Raw genomic sequence first — 18,244 nt, forward strand, 5'->3', positions numbered from 1 at the left:
AAAGGAAACAGACTCAAGTAAAGCACAGGAGAGACACAGCTCTTCTGTTGCAGGGGACTTTGATGTCACAAGTGGAACATCCAAAACGGCATTCTCTTTGAACAGTGCACACAAGTACAATGTATATCTGAAGATTATGTATCCAAAAGTTATTCTTCCAGTAACCTTTTATACTGATTTAAAGTCAATGAAARTTCAGTATTTCTGGATTCTGACCCCACACACACAGTTCGAGTGAGGATAAGAAAAGTCTGCTCTGGGAACATACCAGTGAAAGTTTCAGTACAAGGATTGATTCCYGCAAGTCTCTTTGAAGTTCCAAAGTCCGAAATCTTTAGCACTCCACTGTAAGTGTTGATAAGCACGTTATCACCCTGAGGAACAGAACATGCAGAGCAATTATTTTTGTCTGCAGATCCTTCATCTATGACTTTTTGCATAACCTGTTCCTACAATGCACTCTAAGCGAGTGACTTCTTAAACGAGGAGATCAAAGAGAAATCAATAACGTTCCTTCCTTATGCAATCCCATTAACATAAACTTCATCTCAAAGTGAACTTCCCCTCTTACTACAGGAGACTACAGGAATTCAGTTAAAGAATACTAAGAGTAAAAAAGCCTTTTTTTAAAAAAACAACCCAAACACTTTTCATCTAAAATCTCCATGGAAAAGAACTTGCTAATTATCCCATCCACAATCTTCTTCATTTCTATCAGATTTTATGAAAGTTTGTTCACATCTTTGAAAACAGAAAAAGAGATATCTGCTTTGTAACATTTTAAGTTGTTATATGTCAATTCTCCTAAAATAAAAAAATCCCAAACATATTTTGTTGGTGCAAATTGAAAGCAACAATGGCTCACCTACCTAACCCATGGTTCAGAATAGCAGAGAGCTATCAGAAAAAAGTTTTTAAATTACAGGACAAATAAATGGTTATGCAGTTACATAACACTATCAGGCTTAATTATCTGCAAATTCTTACCTTTATGTCTCTATGTACTATTTGATTATCATGGAGGTATTTTAATCCTTCAAGAATCTGCTTGGTGTAAAAGCCAATTGTCTGCTCATTATTTTTTAATGGTCCCCATTTTGATCGTAGAAGAGCAGAAAGACTGCCTATAATTTTGGAGAGCAAAGAGAGAGAATAAAAATCCAATTAAATTCTGCTTTCTCCCCCGAAGGAAAAAAGTAACAACAAATATAAATCCCAGTACAAGATTGGGCATCTCTTTATTACCAAAGTCCTCTCCAGTTAGATGCTTACTTGGATCACCACTAGCCTGAACAATTAAAGAGAGAGTGTGAGTATCATCTGGCTGCTCTGAGTTCTTCAGTAACAAACAGAAGCACCAATGACCTATCTCCTTTCTCRTGTTATGTACCACTGGAGACTGCCTGCAGTTGTTCTGGTGGGATGAGCACAGGCCATTTCTATCTTGTGTTGGATTTGCAGAGAAAGTGCTTGGTAGCAGGAAAGCTATCGGGGGTTGGGTGGGGGGAGTCTGTGAGAAGCAGCTGGAAGCTTCCCCTGTGTCCGACAGAGCCGATGCCAGATGCTTCCAAGATGGACCTGCCACTGGCTGAGCCCATCAGCATCGAGGCAATGCCTCTGGGGTWACAGATGGGAAAGATGTATATGCAACAACAATCACAGCCAGAGAGAGTAGTGAGAACATGTGAGAGAAACAGCCCTGCAGACATCAAAGCCAGTGAAGAAGGAGGGGGAAGAGGTGCTTCAGGCACCAGAGCAGAGATTCCCCTGCTGCTCATGGTGAAGACCATGATGAGGCAAAATGTCTCCCCGAAGCCCACAGAGGTCCCTAAGCTGCAGCAGGAGGCTCCAAAGGAGACCACAGGAAGCCCACATGGGAGCAGGTTCCTAGCAGGACCTGTGGCCCTAAGGGGAGAGGAACCCATGCTGGAATAGGTTTGCTGGCAGGATTTGTGACCCACAGTGGACCCACACTGTTCCTGAAGTACTGGACCTCAGGAAAGGATCCACACCTGGGCTGTTCATGAACAACTGAAACCCATGGGAAGGTCTCACATTGGAGAAGCTCATGGAGAACTGTCTCCCTTGGGAGGAACCCCATCCGTGCTGGAATAGGGTAAGGAAGTGAGAAGTCCTCCCCTTGAGGAGGAAGGAGTGACAGTGTTTGATGAATTGACCRCATTCCCCATCCCCCTGAACCACTGGCAGGAGGAGGGAGAGAAAATCCTAAGTGAATTTAAGCCCAGAAAGAAGGGAGGTATAGGGGAAAGGGGTTTCTAAGATTCAGCTTTGTTTCTCATTATCCTACTCTGACTGGGTTAACAATGAATTAAATCAATTTCCCCAAATCAAGTCCATTTTGTCTGTGATTGTAACTAGTGMGTGACCTGTCCCAGCCTTACCATGACATATGAGCCTTGCGTTCCATTTTCTCTCCCCCACCCAGCTGAGGACAGAGTGACAGAGTGGCTTTGGTGGGCACCTGGGATCCAGCCAGGGTCAGTCCACCACTGATCTGCAGGTAAAAGRAGCTCACCTGCTACAGCAATGATCTGATCTCTATCTGTAGCACAGCCTATCTGACTACTGCAGGAGATACATTTTGAAGACACAGCTTACCCCACTGATTTTAGAAATAGACATTAAAAAATACTACACCTGTATGAAATATGTCTCGTGGCCATATTATAGGTTTTTATACTTTTAAAACGCTAAAAAAACAAACAAACCTCTAAACCACCAAACCAGTCTCCCCCAAAACTTACCACCTGGCACTTGTTCCATGAATATTTTGATGAAGCCATTCTCACTAAGAGAACCTAAATACTGGACAATGTTCTTATGTTTGAGATGCTTATGCAAAGCTATTTCTTCATGGAGAGGTTGAGAGTACCTGGAAAGCAAAGAAGCAGTTTATTCTTCATCTTAGTTAATAAAGCCTTGAAACAGTTTACATTGAAAATGACTATTTGTTAAATGAGTTTAACAACAATGGTTGTGACCACCATATCATGAAATATTATGTAATCATATGTAAATAACATATATAAAATTTATCTATTATTGTGTATATATACATGGCGGTATTGCGTATATATTCATAGAGTACATAGAGTACAACAAAATGTGTGGAAAATAAACTCCACTCTAGTCTAACTCCAAGAGAATAAACAGTTGTGAAAGTGATTGGATTCATGTTAGTGCCAAAGAGAACTAGTAAACTATAAAGCTAGTATATAAATAAAAACACCTCAATAATTAAAATGAGTCACCATTTAAATTTTAATTAAAGCAGAAGTCTTTTCTGAAAGTAAGATGGGATATCAGAGCAAGAAAACAGAAAGCATTTAAAGGATAGATACTTTGAATTGACCAAAACAATTTCATCAGTTCAGTTTAGTCCAAGGCAAAATATTTTTAGAGATATGCTTTTCAACAGCCTTTTTGCCAAGAAAGTTTTAAGGAGTCAGGATCTTTCTCCAGGGTGGAACACCACYAGAGCTCAGCAGCTGATGTGCGGATCTGATGTATAAAGTCCACCCTGACGCTCTTCCTAACTTAGGCCTGATCTAACGCTTCCTCTTGGAGGTGGGTCAGCTGCCAGATTCTGTGTATTTCAGGCAAAATGTAGACAATATGCTGACAGTCTGTAGGCTATCTTCTCTAAAGGACTAACATCTGTGGCCACACTCTCAGGGTAGCAGAAAYAGATGAAGGACACAGATTTCCTTCTGTCAGTCCAGATGTGAGAAGCAGCTGCAGCATTTACAGYTGAAGTTTACAGAACAAGTACCCGTGACTTCTACTCCCTTTTGGGAGCAGGCAGCTATCAGCTCTCCCTAACAAAAGCATCAAACTACCAGAGGAGGCTGAACTCTTAAAGAAGTGGAGGAAAAAGAAAAAAAAAAAAAAGGTCATTTGAAAATCCCACTGGGGAACAACTGCTGCAGAAAATAGTCTGATTATCTGGTTAATGAAAAGTATGATTATGCAACTCTGAGTCTATTTGCTAAAAATTAATTTGAGTTTTGGCTTACATCTCCACATTACTATAAAGATTCTGACTACATGATTAGTCATACAGAAACGCAAAATCAAAGACTGTATTCCCGAGTTCWGTTAATGAGATTTTAATTCTGAGCAGCAGCATGACCATTATAATTCTTCCTGCACTTTTAAACTGCAGAGTTAATTGAGACTTGAGCAAGTAAAATAATTTTGCCAATAAAACAGAGACATAAAGAAAGTTTTTAGTGGGATGAAACATTTGTTGTTTTAGAACTTAATCACTAGGAAACTTTAAATGGTACAAAGAAAGACAAATTCTAAATCATCCTCATAAAATCGTTTGAGTTAAGGAGAGACTTTAAAGCTCCAGCCCTCCTGACATGGGCAGGGACACTTCCCACCATACCATGCTGCTCAAGGCCTTATCCAACCCGGCCTTGTCAGTCACTCTTAACTTATTTGCCACTGCTGTAACCCCATCACAGAAGGCCACCAAATTTGTTAGGCATGATTTGCCCTTAGTGTGGCTGTGCCTGCTGTCACCAATCACCTCATTATTTTCCATGTGCCTTAGAACAGGTTTAAAGAGGATCTGTTCCATGATCATATCCAGCACTGAGGTGAGACTGACTGGCCTTCAGTTCCCTGGATCTTYCTTATTCCCTTTCTAAAAACAGGGGGTTTATTTCCCTTTCCAAGTCAGAGGGAACACATGCACGAATCTCTTCAGCCCTATGGACTTGTGCATGCTCAGGTTTCTCAGATGGTGTCAAAGCTGATCTTCTGCAGTGGGTGGTTTTTCACTCTCCCAACCCCTGCCTTTGCCTCCTGTGACTTGGGCCRTGTGACTGCAGCACTTGTTGAAGACTAAAGCAAAAAAAGCTGTCAAACACCTCAGCCTTCTCCATGTCCTGGATAACCAGGTCTCCCATTTCCTTCTGGAGAAGAACATTTTCCCTAGCCTTCCTTTTATCACCCACATACTCATAGAAAGTTTTCATGATGTCCTTGACATCCCTGGTCAGATTTAATTCTATTAGGTACTTGAGCTTTCCTAACCTGATGCCTGACTGCTCAGACAATATCCAATTTCTCTGTATTCTTCTCAAGCTACATGTCCTTGCTTCCACCCTTTGTAGCCTTTCTTTTTGTGCTTGAGTTTTCCAGGAGACACTTGTTCCTTCATRCAGGTATTGTTTTTTTTTCCTGATTTTCCCTTTGTTGGAATGCAGAATGTGTCTCTGTAGTCTAACATTTCCTGACAAGTAAATTATTCAATAGCTTTTATTCAACATATAGCAAAATTGCAGACTTACTGCTTTTTGCATAGAAATATTTTCATTTCCAACCCTGCTGTGACTCAGAAYTTGAATATTTTTTGCAAATTCAAAATATGGTAATTCTTACTTTTAAAATGATASAAATTAACTTCAGAGAATGTTTTCTTTCTATAGACTTCTTTCAAAGTGCAAAAAGATCAGGTTACAATTAACCAGAAGTAAATTAATAAGTATTTCTTACTTTGCCGCTAAAAGAATACTTGAAGTTCATTCTGAAAGCCTCTAAATGTTTTTGAAAGCTCAGATGAAAGACTAACAGCTTCCTAATAATGTCTTTCACGCTATGCTTTGCATACTTGACCTGAAGCCTATTCCATTGAAAATTCTTTCAAACTGTGTATTGGAGAAGAAAACTCTAGATTTTTTCTTTTTWCTTTAAAGTAGTTACTACTCTATTCAAGTCATCTTTCTATCAACCACAGTTGTTTCAAGTGAAATTTCTTCTTAGCACATACTTGGTGTAAATTTCTACTTACACACACAAAACTTGCAACTATTTTGAGTCCAGTGACTGTTTTATGTAATGGGGCCGTACTTTCCAAGGAATTACTACATACATTGAAGTTTAATTTGGAATAACTTTATAGAGGATGGAAGGGTTCCCCCCTCCATAATCTAAGTTCTAGTATCTTTAAAATACAATGAGTATGGAAAAAAAATATTAGACCAGACACACATCCATTTGAACAGCCAATCTGTAAATGAATTCCAAAAGGCTTAGAGTGTTAATTTTTAAACACCAAAGAGAAAAACAAGTCAGCACAGAATAACCAAAGCAAAGCACACAAGACAGACCCATAAAAAGACACTGAGCTAAGCTCAACTGTTTAATAGTCAGTTTCACTTGAAAACTCTTAACTTTATAKTTCATATCACTTCTATCAAAATATTTGTGGAAAGCTATGTATAYAAAATAGGATATACTGGAAGCTTTCAGATACACAAATACTAAGGACATTAGGTGCCTGGTCCTTACATGGCACCCTTTATAAAGGAGAGAGGGTTAGAGATCATTCCACAAGATGTACTCTAATGTTATGAGGCTTCAAAATAAATGGCTCAAAACCAAGAAAATAAAATGTCTTTATYAGCAATTTAGGCTCAGAATTTTACAGGGCTGCATAAATCATGAATTTCAATAGGTCTTTTATAAGGACATGCCTGAGAATGTCTAAGTGAACAGGGATCATCACCAGTTATTTGAGTGAGATTCTGCACTTCACTTTTTTTTTTTTTTTTGTGTTTGCCTTACATATTTTTAAATTTAAAATAGTAGTATCAAACCCAGAAAATATTTAATATGTCAGTTGCGATCACAATCTACTCCACAACTTGGAAACATCTAGTTACAAAAACAGGGAATACCAGTATATATAACAGACAGGTAATTTATTGGCAGCTTTGTAGAAGAGGCACCCCTTGATCAGCAAATTGATTGACCACATTAATGATGAAATTATTATGTAATGCACAAAATTTGTATTYAGCCACAGTGACTATACCTGCTGTCTCTCTCYGGGATTTCTTTAATAGCAATTCTGACTTGRTTGCTCAGATCTCGTCCTGCATACACAATGCCGTAAGTTCCTTTTCCCAGAATGACTCGCTCACCATTCTCATCATACTCATAATCATACTGCAAAGCAAACAACAACATGAAATGCACCAGAAGGACAACATTTATTCCATCTGACTCTGTGATCATAACTAAGGCATCTAGGATGCTAGTAGCTTTCTGCAGAACRCAGAGGAGAAAGAAAGAAAAACACTTCAAGACGACAACACCGTGCAGGTATTGGGATGCCGTGGGATACCGTGCAGACACGCCTGTGTTTGCCCACTCTAAGGCAGCTTTTCAGGGAGGTGCTTAGCCGGGCTATGCTGGCCTGTACCTGCCAGAGCAGCTCCCCTTGTGTCCCCGGGAGCAGCACCCGCAGCTCCGTGGGCAGGCGCTGCACAAGCAGAGCCGACGGCAGAGGGCACTCYGCGCCAGACGGAGAGTCCGGCTGCTTCTCGGGCACAGGGAGCACGGCAGGACAACGCTTCATTCGTCCCAGGGGCTCTCCTGACCTCCCCACAGCTTCCAAAACCAACACAACCTCAATTCTGACACTGCCAGGTCTGCCAGCAGACCGCGCCAATAGAGGTTAGTCAGGACTGCGTGGTTTCGGCTGAGTTTGAATCCAAGAGAGTTGAAGGCCAGTCCAAAAACACTTGTTAAAGAGATGACCTGATCTGTCCTCTTGTGCAATGCAGGCATGCAATTTCACAAGCTCACTCCTGTGCTAAACCCAGTAGCTTATGCCTAGTTAAAGTATTTTTTATTTTCTTCTGTATAAAGATGGTTATTTTTTTAAATAAAGGAGAGAATACACTACTTCTTTCAATAGTTTGTTTCAACAATTAATTATTCTCGTGGTAAATTCTCGCCTCTTAATTCAATTTTTCTAGTGCCACTATTTAATTAAATTTTTATTCAACAGATTAGAGACCATTAGCACATTACTATTTTTCCTGTAAAAATACTCAACCACTGTGATGAAGCCACCCACTGCTTTTCTTTTTACTAAAATAAACAAACAGGCACCCTAAGGTTCTCAATAGATGCTCTTTTTCTATGCCACAAGTCACTCTGGTGGTTTCTCTTTGTCTGATCTCTGATTTCAGACGCGTTATAAAATGTCARTATCAAAACTGGGACAGAGGGCTGTCTGTACTGGTTACACAGCACTCTCTCAGTTAGCTATGGATGTCTCTAGAGCTTTGGGACACACAGATTTTAACCTGATAGGGGTTTAGGTATTCTCTCTTGTTCCCTCACACCTCAAAGAAAGCCTGGACACCTTAAGTGCTGCATTGAACCCTACCTACTAGACGTTTGTAGGTGCCTCTACTCCCTTTCCAACCTTTTAACGTGAACCGTGTGTGCTCAGGTAAACTCCAGGTGAGAACACAGTGTGCGTCAGTGCACAGCCAAGCTGTAACCTTGCTGTAGGGGCACCCAGAGCTTCAGAGGGGGCTTGTGGGATAAGGGTATGAAGACTCTCAGCAGCACCAACATCATCATCTGATGTTGTYCTGCTCTTCATTGCCATGCTGCCTGCAGACAGTCACCAGCCAGGAAAATTTTATTAGAAGATAAAACTGTGTAAACAATAAATTTACTAATTTCTACCAGAAAAGGGGTGAATAACTTCAGTGAAGTGCCACACTAGAAGCGAAAAATTTTGTATTTTGGGGGGGAAAAAAAAGCACAAATACCTCTAGAGAATCTCCATCACATTCCCCTTCCTCTGTAGTCTTCCCTATTTCTTCAGTGATACTATTCACCATGTCAAAAAATCTGTACAAAAAAAAAAACAAAAAAAAACAGGAGTGAAGAAAAGCAAACACACGCTCGAGACAGTAACCTGAGACAGTTTAGKAACAAACAGAAGGCTTGTCTCTAAATTAATAAACAAACCAAGAGAGGACTCAAGTACAGTAAGTATTATTTTATATAATTACATATTATGGAATAATACAGTGTATATATAAGTATATAYATATATGTGTAATTTATACAGTAAATACAAATTCAGTGTATGTTTGCTGGTCAGAAGAAAAATTTACATGGAGATTTAAAACTAAAAATCTGCAGTTTTTCTACTTCTTTTGTATGTATAAGATATCCGTGATATCTGAAATTATTAATGGAATTAACATTTTAAAATCTACAGCTTGTTTGAAATCCTCATCCTATATCACCATGCCTTTATATCCATTGAAAGCACTGAAGCATCATGAGAAGTGCAGGAAAGCCGGGTACATTTGGAAGTTTTTGTAATGTAGGAATGCTAGCTCCAAGTTTTTGCTTGAATGAAAAGGATGTCTATTTTGTAACTTTTCATTAAAAAATACTCTTATATGTGACTTCTATCCTTTTGAAASAATGCAAGTACAAAACCCATGTCATGCTAAGGTACTGCTTATGCATCTCCTAATAAGAACTCAGATGTAAAAGGGAATGAACAAGGTAAAAGAACCTGTATGAACTAGAATGCATGAAAGAACAAGCTAGAGATTGGGCTGTAAGAGGCCCCAGTCATTAACAGAGTGTACTGCAGTGATTTTAGGCAATTTTTCAGCCTTTTTTAGCACAAAAAGATAGGACATTTTCTCGGTGAATGCCTCCAGGATCATCTCAACACCACAGCCTCAAGCTTATGGGGCAGAAAATGGGACATCCCTAATTTTATCCAACAAACCCTTGCCAAATTTCCTGCAGGGACACAGGTACAATCTTACTTATGTAAACACATTCTATTGTAAAGGAAATCAAGTGTGCTTCTTCATAATTGTAAATAAAAATGTATTTACACTTATAGAATAATCTTGACCACACCTTGTTACTCCAAATGTTTTCACCTCAGAAAGTCCTTCTAAAGTTTAGGATGCTTTGTTGAATTGGGGGCACACATTTCTACCAAGCCTTAATATGATCAATACCAGAAAACTAATCCCAGAAAGGYGTGTATAAAAAATAATGATATTTGTAATTATATTTGTTTTTAATGTTTGCCTGAGCTTGCTCTTTAACCCTTCCTACATCAAATCCTCAGGGAGTTGTGTATTAAGCTTTCATACAAAAGATGGTGATCACTCACRACACTCAGACCAACTTTCACCCTGYTGTGCATGCAGACACCATCTATCCCATCACAGGCCATGTTCTTTTCTGAAATAACAGCAGTCACCCACCTTCTACAATGAAGTTCTGTGCAGAAATAGATTTGAAAGTCATCCGAGTTGTGCAGCACRTACAGGAAACAACATCGTTCTTCAAACTTCGAAATGCTGAAAGAAAGGCCAAGAAAGTTTTTGGAAAGATGCATTTAGACTTCTGCCAGCTTTGTCAAACCATACAGATCAACCCATTTAACAAAATCCGATAACCCACAGTTTTTCCTCATTGTAAAATCACTSTCTTGTACCCTCCAAAGCTGACATTCTAATGTTTGCTATCATTCAGCTTATCCATCACCCAAGAGAAGAGCAGGAGCAAAGAAATTCATACGAATATTTCCATTAACTTGTGACATTTTTATCTCCAGTGCATTTAGAAAAGGCCCTTAATTTTCWCTCCTGCAGCCAGACTGAAACATCCTTTCTGGATCATATTAGAAAGCTGGACTTTGAACCCAAATGAGTTCTTCCTGCTTTAGGTATCAGTCACAGCTCAATCTTGAACACAAAATTTTCTGCTCAGTTCCTTGTTAATAGGTACATTGATAGTATGTTGGAAAAATATTTTTAAATTAAGTCAGCATCTAAATATGAGGTGAACWAAGTTACTACCCTTGCCCACTCACATCTTTTTCAGTTTTGGTTTTATCTGCTATAACTGTGGAACAAAGATAAAGAGGAGGCATGTGTGCCATTTTCTTATGGATGCATAGATGTCTTAGTGGAAAAACAAAAGAGGTACAAACTCTTGCACAATTGTCAGTTTTCCACCCCAAGTAGGCAKCAGTTCGTGCAAAGGTATTAATCCACCAGAACTGCTTTATATGCATGCCATTACTCTGCTCTTTGTAGAAAATATTAAACATTATTTGTAATAGCTCTTTCTGTAACTTAGTCATTATTGAGTGCCAGCTGTCAAGCTGATGCAGTATAATTGATTCTTACTACATTGGACAAGGGCAGGAGGAAATGGCTAGGGGTGTTACAAGGGAAAATAATGCACTATTTGAGAAACCAAGACAAATTAAGTCTCCTTATTAAGCTTATTCATATACTGGACAAAATCCACAGTCCTAGTGAAATCWATCTATTTTAGCTGGATCAAGACAGCCACCATGTTCCTACTTGATTTGTATCACAATAAAGTAGAATTATGTATTATGCTCTGCCAAAGCATTGCCAGTTTGATTAACGTAACAGTTCTTCTTTAAGTATCAGGAAATACTTGGAATTTTTCGCCTTTAATGGGTGACTAAAATTGACTGATCCTCGCTCTCCTTTATGATTCTTSTATTGTAAAACCCTGTAAGTTTTGATAAAAAAATGACTCTTTAGACAAGTTGGGTGGTCTACCTTTCATAAAGCTATTATGAGAAGAATAAGCTCCATTATAAGAATATTTATCTCTGGGTGGGGTGACTCATTTATTTTTAAGTTAGGAAAATTCATAAGTGCTAAGTAATGTACATGTTTGGGAAGACAGTCACTGTCTGGAGTTTATAAACCAACTTTTAATTCAAGTTTTTCAAGCATATAAGTAAACTCTAGATATGGAGTACCTGATATGAACAGAATTACTCATTCAAGTTCCACGCACAATTAAACATTTTACTGACTAAACTGTCAGTTGAAACCTGACATGCCCAGAAACCACTGACTAACAGAGCAGTGAATAAAAGGGTAAGAATGTGGAGTGTACACAGAGGCCAGGCAAATTCATAAATATTTAAGACCTTTAAATGAGAGTTTACATTGCTTATATATTGCTTTCCTCCCTGAAAAAAAAACAAAATGTAAAGCTAAAAAAAGACAGACTGAAAACCACCCAAGTTATAAAAAGAGWCAGGGTAATTTGCTCAGGAAATGCCTCACTGACAGTGCTCAAGCAGAGCTAGTACCCACTGATGTCAGCAGAACYGGGGCTGAATTCGCCCCAGTTTTTGTTTTTTCCAAAAACAAACAGGGAAGCACAGGGTAGTGCGACCTTGTGACCAGCTCATGTACATCCAAAACTCCCCTTAGTCAATAAGAAACACTGCAAATGCTGTAACTACTGATTACTTGTACTTCCAGATAAAGCCGCAGATGGAACAGGTGAACACTCGCAGGAATCACTGAAAAGCARCTGTGTGGAACTTCAGTGTATTTTCTAGAAGTCTAGCAGTATCTAGCAGACATCTCTCATTGTTTTAATTATGTAAATTCCAAGCTCCAAGAACGTGGGATGGAAGATAAATATCCTCGTCTCAAGCTTGTCTAAGTTCTCAATCTATGACAAAAACTGGATGCTGATCTAAATCAAACCTTTCCACTGTTTCTAACACTACATTAATCAGGATGACCTCTGAGGCACTCTTCCATGGAAACAACATGAGCAGTGGTTATTTYATAATCCAGGACTTCTGAACAGTGAGTAAAAGCTAACTTGCAGTCCAGCAAACTTGAGTCTGCCACTACAGCTTTTGTTTATAAGTAGGAAAAATAAAGATGGTATCTTCTTGCTCATACGATGTCAACTCTGCAGAACAGGAGGAACTTTTCTTGATAACCTAAGATACAAAGTACCTTGGGGAAACAGTCATGTTCCAGAAGCTCTGATAAATCCTTTAAGAATAACAGCACTTTCTAGCCTGATTCAATAAGAAACAWTTTTATCTAAGAGGTCAAGAAGGCATATGGCAAAAGCCATATTTACCTTGGCACACAGATCACTCATCAATGARTTTCTTACGCTAAAGCCAATTCTTATGACTTGTTGCAGAGAGAGTATGATTTAGCACAGTACTGCTCAGAGAGCTCTACATACTTGCCAAGCTGCTTTGCAGTTCTTGAGAGCTGAACCCTATTATTTGTGAAACAAAATGCTGATTACACTGGCTGTTGCACAGCCCACAGAAGTGACCCTCTGTCGCTGCCATGAAGTATTTACCAAAAACTTGAGCCATTTCAATCCTAGGTGTCTCTTCAGACCTGCTGTCTCCTTACAGAATGCCATAAATATTTAGGGTGGTCTTTCTTGAAAAAGCCTCCAAGATCATGTACAAAGATTATGTTTTGTACATTAAGGCTGCATTTCTAAAGCTGACTCTTATTAGCCAAGAAGGGCTGAGGATCCTCATAAAGCTGGGAACTCTGCCYTCCTAGATTGCTTTAAGTCTAGGAGCCTCAAAGTAGCCAAAAATAATCTTGATACAAAAATAGATGAGAAGCAGGCCTAGTTCTGAAGGCTCAGCCACTCCAAACAATACTTGCCTTCATAAAACTAGGGAAAAAAACCTCATAAAACACTGAAAAAATAAGTGATCAGAAACCTGCATATATTTAAAAGAAAAAAATATCCCAACTTATTCAGCTTCATGCTAGCATAAGAGAAATCTTTCCCTCTTGCAGCTCCTCATGGAGGGAGCCAGAGACTTCTCTAAGAATTCACAGTGACTCTTGGCTCACTATAAAGTCATCTGAGTTGTTTTGGACATCTGTTCAGATGAACAGATTGGAAAACCAATTGACAAATCAAATTATAATTCACAGTTTAAATAACAAATGCAGGAGATTACACCAGAAACAGTACTGACCACAACACAGTTTAATAAGGGGTAGGAGAAAGGAAAACTCAAAAGGACTGTAAATAAATAAATTCTTTCTTCCCCTCTTTTTTTTTTTCAGCAGCACACCAAAACATACTGTAGCCAAAACCCAAACCAGACTGAACTAAGCATATCATTGCAATTTTTGCTTAAAATAAGCTGAATCCCACAGGATTTCATTTTTGTGCCTATTGATAGTTTGATGTTTTTAAGTTACTTTTTGGAAGGAAAAAGAATCATCCATCTATGCAAAAACATCCTGCAGACATAGCAACAACTCTGTATGGAACAKTTATTATTAGAACAGAGCAATGACTATTTAGAAAACTAAGTTTTCTGGACCATTTTTTTTTTTAATTACACTGAAAGGAAAGTGGAAAATCACAGGATAGCAAATATAGATAAATCTTAAGGAAAGGAACAGAAGAGACTAAGATGAAGAATAAATGTGAAGAGGTTACAGTAGTGATAGAATATCACTGTCACTCCAAGGTCCACAGCAGAAGCTTAATACAAAATTTATCCAATTACTCCTTTCATTTTAAGACAAGAAAGGGAAACAGCTTACCTTACTCCCCTGATAGAAGCAGCACTGAAATTCCACTCATGGATACCTTTCTGTAATACACAGTAAAAAAAACACAAATAAGCAAAACATTCCTTCTTATGGATGAAGTGCCAGTAGGAATATCTTCCAGAATGAAGCTCACGAGATGGAATGGGTAACACTCAAATTACAACAGTCTATTTATTACCTGTTAACAGCTATTTTTCAGGGCATTCTTTTTCACCTGAAACCAAAGCAACRTAAGTCCTAGAGAGAAGTTTTGGGTTATTTCTTCACTGTTTATGCTGCAAACACAATTTATTATCTTAGAAAACATTGAAAAGAGCAGATCTGAAGAGATGCCAGTATAGTCTTGTTTGGACACTGAACTTGGAATCACATGTGATGCTCTGGAAAGGAGGGGGAAAAATATTCCACCTCWGAGAATAACAAGAGACTGCCCTGCACACTCAATCCCCTAGTGTGTGGGAAGGCCTGGTGGAGAAGCAGAAAGTGTAACGCAYGAGAGCAAGAGGGAATTTCTTGAAAAGTGGGAGGAATTGTTCAGGGACGGAGTAAATCTGAAGGCAATGTGTCCAAACAAACAGAAAGGAGACTATTTCACTAGGAATCCAGAAGAAAGCAATAAGAATGTACCAAAACCCCTAAGAGCTGCTGGAGTAAAAACAGAATGGCTGGAAGAAAGAAGTCACCCTATGAAAACACAAAGGTGCAGGTGTCCCTTATTTTCAGATCTTTTAAATTTACAGCTGTCACATTGAGCAGAATTAAGTTCTCCATAGACAGTTACCTTACTCTTTGTTCATGTTCTAATAAAACTTTACTGTAGCAAAGAGAAGCCTTTTGTATCTTCTAAAGAAAATGTTCTCCTTTCAGGAAAAGGTGGAACTACACCACCTCACAGCCCTGACAACATTGGGATCCCAACACAATGAGCCATGTATTTGAAGAGCCTTTKCTTTCTGCAGCTGAATTTGGCATTTTAGTGATCTGAGCAAGGATATAGTGTCAAACAGAAACATAATCAAATGTATTCCAAAAGAAGACTCAAAAATGCGTAGCTTATAAAATGAACAGTGAAATATACAGAAGTCAGAGCAGATACACTGCTGAAGTAGTTGCACAATGGGCAAAAAATGACAGTGGAAATTACTCTCCCAGCTATAACAGCTTTCTATAATGAGTCCTACATCATTTTTTTCCTCCTCTGTAACACTTTTCTTTCTGCTCAAATCACATTAAAAGTTGTGATGCTAATATGAAATGCCTAACACAATGTACCAAAAACATGAGCAAACATGTTTCTTGATGCACAAATTTCATAACTATTRTAAGTGTGAAGTACAAAGCAGTAACTTCAATCTCTCTTCAATGTTAAACAGGGTAAGGGTTTCTTTGGTGGGGTAAAGGAACAGGAGAGTAGCCCAATATTAAGAGAAGCTGGAATTGCATCTTGCAGTGGAAGTACTGACTGATGACTAGTTATGGTGTGTTTGTGAAACTACTACTTGAGTTGCCTGGTTCTCTTGCATGGAGGAACATCAACTCTAGCCCTATGCAGATGAGGAGGGGTTTCTGCATAGTCTTTTACTACTCCCTTGATATACAAAATCTGCTTTTCCATGCTTAGAAACTCTTCAGAGCTTAGCTATTGGTGCTTGTCCAATTCCCTCTATTGGGAATAATCTAAAAGTTAAATAAGTTTAAAATACACATCCTGAGAGGCAGAAATGCTCAAGAAAAATAAAAGAAGCATAAGTATTGGTTTTCTACCTGTCATCTACACTCAACTAATCTCTTACATCTTAATTAACATACGAAGTTCTCAAGCGATGAAATAATATACAAGCTATGTCCCTTGATGGTCTTGCCAAGTTTTGAATACATTGGAGTAAATATATCAGGCRTGCTATCCAAATTCAGCATCTGTTCCTTGGTTAGGGAAAAAAAAATCATCAACTACCCAAAACAAAACTCAAAATGGATTCAGAAGCCAAAGCAAAACAGAGACAGGCTGTTCTATTTCAAACTTACAAACAGCACTGCTGCATTCCTCTAACCCCATGCGGGAAGGGCTGCTAAAATTAGGGAACTGCAAGGCAAAGGTAATGTGTATTCTACAAAATAAAATGCTGTCTGACTTTTCTAGGCATTTGTTTATCTTGAACTCAGTATTATTAAAGAGATAAATGTTAAAATACATTGSTAAAAAGGAACAGGCTTCATTATTTATCCTGGTATTAACTGTCATTTGTTTAATACAAAAGTGCCAGCTGCAGGCTCCACTGAGTTTCAGCTTGGATTTGAAATGGAAATTCAACTTCTTTGTGCATGAAAGGAAGTTCATACACTCACAGACCTTATTCTTGGAGCACTGACTGAATCCTGGAAAAGAAGTAGAACCATTAATTGATGTGCCAAAATGAACTGAAATCTGAAGCATGAATTGCTAAAGCTCTGGCAGACCTATGGCTGGTAGACTGAACCTGGATAGATGAAAAGGTTTTCACACTCTGTGGTCTAACATGCTTTGCAGTAGAGATAGGTGACCTTTGCTTGGCAAACAGCCCCTAAAATGCTTGTTTTCAGGCTACTAAGGATCAAAGTATGAGTCTTCCTCTGTGCAGTAGACTGACAGATAATACATCTTTTTCCTTCACAAAATCTCTTAGCAAAGACAAATATTACACTGGTTATATTCAGCTGAAAAGGAAGCTGGTGCCTCCAAATTTTTCTAGTCTTTTTTCTCCCTGTAAGGTTTTTGATGGATTCTAAGGGCTTTGACAAATTGCAACAGGCTATAATTGTACAGCTGAAGGGGTAACTACCAAATTGCCCAGTGCATTCTTTTGATSGGTCTGATGGCTCACAGAGCAAGGATGCCTGCACAGAGCATCAGTCAGATTCCTGGCTACTCAGTAAGTTCACCACAGTAAGGATTCTGGCCTGAGCAAAAGTATTAGGGAGTGCACTTRGTGTCTAATGCCAATTAGATTAGAATGAGGAAAGAAAAAAAGGAAAACACTATTCTGCAGAAAATACAAAGATAAGCTCGTCGTATCAGGAAGGAGGAAGGGAAAATGGAAAGAATTGTATAACATGCTATAAAGAAACACCTATCTTCTGAACACCRAACAGGTATAGACCAATACATCCAAATCCCTTTCCCAGCCAGAGGGTAACTGGCCAGTCAAGTGACACAGCTGTGAAAAATGCCACTGATGAATGTACMAAGCAAAACACCCCAATAGCTAAAYSATAAATGGATGCAGCATGGAATACACTTTTTGGAGTATGAGTGCACATGCCCAAGTAAGGTTAACTCAAACTGGAACATAGAAAGTCATGGCAATGAGGTGCCCTGTGTCACCAGTATATCAAGCCTAAAAAGAAACTACACAAAACCCCCACACTAAGAGATACCAAAATACTTACAAAACCTGTAAAGTAAAAATCAGAGAGAGGAACCACTTAATATAATCACTTTGTTAACAAAAAAACAAATGTGTATGAAATGACAACAAAATTAAAATTGAAAACTAGAAGATTTAAAGTAMCTCTTTTCTACTTCACCAGCAATATTTCACTCTTGGCTCTTCTAGACTTGCAGTGGAATTCTCAAACCACTTTTCTGCATAATCRGTCAACTGTGAAACCTACACTAATATTCAGACAGAGCTTGATCACTTTATGTGAAACATTATATGGGGAGAGTGTCTGCAACAGAGGTGAACAGGACTCAACAGTCCAGAAAATTCCTTCTAGGCCTACGTTCCTTCATACACTGCAGTTAACAGAATGGAAAGTATTGTTCAGAAGTGAACTAAATATACACACAAGAGAGTCCACAAAAGCAAAAAAAAAAGAAAAAAAAAACCATGTGCAAGTAGCCTCTAAAGAGACTAAATTCTGAACACAGAAATACTTTGAGAACAGGTATCTTAGAATAGCAAGAATAAATCTGTAGTACTGACAAATAATTATTTACTGTATGGCAAATTTTTATTTTGCCCAAG

The 18,244-nt window shown here is 38.5% G+C and overlaps 1 protein-coding gene across 1 annotated transcript in view; it reads right to left on the bottom strand.

Moving 5' to 3' along the window:
* Window positions 1–18,244, bottom strand: part of MAP3K5 (mitogen-activated protein kinase kinase kinase 5) — a 100,763-nt gene that overhangs the window by 19,721 nt on the left and 62,798 nt on the right. Inside the window, exons 12-18 of the mRNA XM_057379283.1 lie at window positions 14,229–14,278; window positions 10,089–10,184; window positions 8,610–8,691; window positions 6,851–6,984; window positions 2,766–2,893; window positions 988–1,124; window positions 269–374 (exon numbers count right to left, since the gene is read on the bottom strand). Coding sequence (XP_057235266.1) covers window positions 269–374; window positions 988–1,124; window positions 2,766–2,893; window positions 6,851–6,984; window positions 8,610–8,691; window positions 10,089–10,184; window positions 14,229–14,278 — 733 coding nt within the window. The remainder of the gene's footprint in view (window positions 1–268; window positions 375–987; window positions 1,125–2,765; window positions 2,894–6,850; window positions 6,985–8,609; window positions 8,692–10,088; window positions 10,185–14,228; window positions 14,279–18,244) is intronic.

The sequence above is a fragment of the Malurus melanocephalus genome, unplaced genomic scaffold (genome assembly GCF_030028575.1).
Source record: "Malurus melanocephalus ecotype Western Australia unplaced genomic scaffold, MMel_1.1 scaffold_400, whole genome shotgun sequence".
NCBI lineage: Eukaryota > Metazoa > Chordata > Aves > Passeriformes > Maluridae > Malurus > Malurus melanocephalus.